This window comes from Micropterus dolomieu, unplaced genomic scaffold (assembly GCF_021292245.1).
Source record: "Micropterus dolomieu isolate WLL.071019.BEF.003 ecotype Adirondacks unplaced genomic scaffold, ASM2129224v1 contig_14223, whole genome shotgun sequence".
Taxonomy (NCBI): domain Eukaryota; kingdom Metazoa; phylum Chordata; class Actinopteri; order Centrarchiformes; family Centrarchidae; genus Micropterus; species Micropterus dolomieu.
In genome coordinates, this window is record NW_025743209.1 from 782 (window position 1) to 4,862 (window position 4,081).

Genomic DNA, 4,081 nt, shown 5'->3' on the forward strand with positions numbered 1-4,081 from the left:
GGCAGTGGTAGACTGGACAGATGTTTGCAATTCACAACCCTCACTACTAGATGCCACTGATTCTTCCACACTGAACCTTTAAACGTGTAGTTTTCAGCAGCCTCTAGTGGTGAGGTTTCAGGTTTCACCAACCAACACAACACGCTGGAAACTCAGGTAAACTACCATGCAGTGGGAGTGTCTTATCAGCTGCAGGTTGGACTAATCCATGCTCGTTACTTGATAACGGTACATTTTCATTAATATAAAAGTGATTAATTCATTAAAAACAATACTCTTAAATAGATTTTACATCTTAAAAACCCCAAATTCAATGTAATAATCCATTAATAAACTTCAAACATAGGACAACCCCTTGAATTTGTGACGTTTTATTACAGGAATGATGGAAAACTACCAAAGTAAGACAGAATGAAGTTAACTGGTATCAGAATGGCGTCTTCTGAGAACATGTTAAAAAAACACTCAGGTTGAATTAAAACTGAAGATTTTATTCAGTTTTAGTTAAAAGGAAGCTGAAGAGCTGCAGAAACAGGTTCATCTAAATAAAGAGAGTTCACAGAGAAATCTATCGTACCGACAAGGAAAAAGCCGAAAATACACATCAAAACTAACCTGACTGTTTGAAATGCTAAAAACAGGAGCTCAGGGTTAAACCTCATAGTGCAAATAAAAGATGCTGATGGAGACAAACACTACATTTGGCACCTCGACTCAACTCAGACACGAAAAACTAAAACACAGCAAAGATCTGTTTCTCTGAAGGTGCAGCAGGTTATCATTTCTTTCTTGTACTGAAGACTAATCTAACTCCGGGCACCGGATGTGGTTGGTGGTTCTGCAGACGTGGAGCCAACAGGAAGCTCAGACGCTTGTTATCCTGAGACAATCCTGATCGCCCGAACAGCTGATGCTCAGAGTTAGTCCAAGATATTTAAGTTGTGGTTTTAAGAAAGAACAGGCAAACCTGCAACTACTGAAGCTTACTGAAATCAAACGCACAAAATGTGTGAGGCAACGCACAGTTCAAATACACAAACCCGTCTGCGTGGTCCCAGCCGCCAGTTTGAAACGAGACGTGTTCATGTCATGGGATGGTCGAGACGGGAAAGACGCAAATGATCGGAGTTGAGAGTAAAAGCTGAAAACACCATGTTCATTTAATATTAGTTCAATCACGCCGAACAAAAGGAACCTGATGTCCATGTTTGTTTTTCTTCAGGCACTTCTGTTTTTTTAATGCTGCGTTCGCGTCATTTAAATCACAATTAAGAGCCGCCGGGGGGGGGGGGTTAGCATCAGGGCTAACCACCTTGAAATAACATGTGAACGCTGGCAGCTCAGAGTAAGTGTTGGTTTCCTGACATTGCATGAATGCAGCTAAAAGTCGGATGTACTGAAGTTTCCCAGTCGTGGGGCCAAGTTGGATGGATGTTGGGAAACGTTTGCGGGAAACTCGTACGTACGGTATCGTGGATTAATGCTACAGAACAGAGGCCAAATCTTATTATTATTATCAGAGCTTCAGAGATTAGCAGAGTTGGAACAAAACCCTCCTTATTCCAACTTGTTAACAGTGCAATCGACTGCAGTAGCACGCTAACATTTACTGTGTAATGTTTCTATCAACATGGTAAATGTTACTATTATTAACTGGACTTGGTGCTAAATAATACAGAAGTGTCCAAATAAACATGGCGCCTCACATCAACCTAGTTTAATTACTCACTGAAGTAATTCAACTTAATTTTCCTTTCTCAGTCTACGATGTGCACGCAGCAGGCGGGTAGGAAAGTCACTGCCACGATGGTAGCATAGCTTATATGTGGACGTTTCCAGTAATTAAAATACCTTTTTCAACCACAGAACACACTTTAATAGACATCTGTGGGCTCCACACATTAAATCGAGATATGGCAGCTAGTAGCAGTAGCAATGCTAACCCAGAGGTAGTGAAATATCACCCGAGTCCCAGCGGGCAAGAACAAAGTAATGTTGAACCTACAATACAGCGTACAGAATTCCTCCAGTTTGCCTGCTAAATATAAATACAGGGCTTTGCTGATCGTGCTAGCTAGCTAGCTAGTGAGCGCTATGACAAGGAAGCTAGCAAACGAACTCACCTGTGAATCCGCTAACCAGTTAATTAGCTTAAACTCGCCTGCAAGCAAATTTTTCAGCCGGTTAGTACGAGATTTTGTCTTTTGAGCAGGTAAGCGTGGTCCTAGCTCGGTATTTCATCTTTAGACACTTGGACCCTGGTTTCAGAACCAGAACAGTAGCTTTAATAATCACCACGTACCGGGCGTTCCTGTTATTTGGATTTATCTGACTGAGACTGCGAATGTTTCAACCTAATTTTGTGTTAATCTCATGAAGAAAAGAAAGAAATTTCACTTTGACAAACCACCTGTGATGGGTTTTATTTCACGTCACGCTCGTGACACCAGCGTTAAGGACGAATGCCGTGTCACGGTTTCAGACTTCACACTAATCCTTCAGGAACACTGAGAAAAGTCCGTCTGGAGATTCGTCTATTTTTAGACCTTGCTCAGGTCGAGTTTGGCGATGTACGGCGAGCGGAAGGAACCCAAGTACAGACTCCCCGCATACTCGTGGACCTCGCTGATGTATGCCGCCACCAGGCCGTTGGGGTCGTGGAAGCTCCGAGTGCAGATGCCGCCGTCATGGAGCTCCGCCACCAGGCTGTACCGAGGGACGAACTTCATCATCACCTCCTGGCTGAAGAGCTGGAGAGCAGTGAGGACAAGGAGGGAGGAGGGAAGGAAAGAGTTATGGAGGGTGATGTGGACACCCTCTGGAGTCATAGCGTCTCAATGAGGACATTCGTCTCTACGCGGACACCTGGGAGTCATAGCGTCTCAATGAGGACATTCGTCTCTACGTGGACACCCGAGAGTCATAGCGTCTCAATGAGGACATTCGTTTCTACGTGGACATCCTGGAGTCATTGCGTCTCAATGACGACATTCTTCTCTACGTGGACACCCGTGAGTCATAGCGTCTCAATGAGGACATTCGTCTCTACGTGGACCCCCTGGAGTCATAGCGTCTCGATAAGGACATTCGTCTCTACGTGGACACCCGTGAGTCATAGCGTCTCAATGAGGACATTCGTCTCTACGTGGACCCCCTGGAGTCATAGCGTCTCAATGAGGACATTTGTCTCTACATGGACCCCCTGGAGTCATAGCGTCTCAATGAGGACATTTGTCTCTACATGGACACCCAGGGGTTCGTTATGGCCTCTGCAAGCACACCTGCGAATCATTATCGTCTCTATAATGTTGTATATGTTCGTCGCCTGAGTGTCAACCTGGAAACCTTCAAGTCGTTATCATTACGGTCACTACGTGGACACATGCGCACCGTTATTGTCTGTACAAAGACACCTTGGCGTCCATGGACAACTGTGAGTCACTATACATGCACAGATATGATCCACACTGATCAGCGTCCTCGACCTCCCTCAACTTTTTTCTTATTTCTGAAAGTTTCCATGAGGTTCCAGAAAGTCCAGCTGGAGGCGTGGACCTGATCTCTCTTGAAAACCTTTACCTTGAAGATGAGCTTCTTGATCCAGGGTCTCTGGGACAGGAAGTCCAGCATGGAAAAGCCGGGGTTTGGCCGCACAGCAGACATGGCCACCCAGTAACCTCCGCTCGAACTGGGACGGATGTTGTCGGGGAAACCGGGCAGATTGTCCATGAACGTGTCCATCCCACCTTTATTTAGCCCGGCAACGTGGACCCTGAACCAGAAAGACACAGTTTACTTATACGAGCTGTACGCTCACTACTTTACTTTACACTGTTCTACAAGCTGCACGCTCACTCTACTTTACACTGTATACACTGCACAAGCTGCACGCTCGCTACTTTACACTGTTCTACAAGCTGCACGCTCGCTACTTTACACTGTTCTACAAGCTGCACGCTCCCTACTTTACACTGTTCTACAAGCTGCACGCTCGCTACTTTACACTGTTCTACAAGCTGCACGCTCGCTACTTTACGCTGTTCTACAAGCTGCACGCTCGCTACTTTACACTGTTATACAA

General features: G+C 45.3%; 1 protein-coding gene across 1 annotated transcript; it reads right to left on the reverse strand.

Annotated features, from left to right (window-relative positions):
* Positions 1 to 355: 355 nt before the first annotated feature.
* On the reverse strand, positions 356 to 3,772 carry LOC123966782 (adipocyte plasma membrane-associated protein-like; the record flags this gene model as incomplete). The annotated part of the gene is given in 2 exon segments (XM_046042894.1): positions 356 to 2,750; positions 3,580 to 3,772. Coding segments are annotated over 2 exon segments (403 nt in total), but the record flags the coding sequence as incomplete, so codon positions are not given.
* Between the last annotated feature and the right edge of the window lie 309 nt (positions 3,773 to 4,081).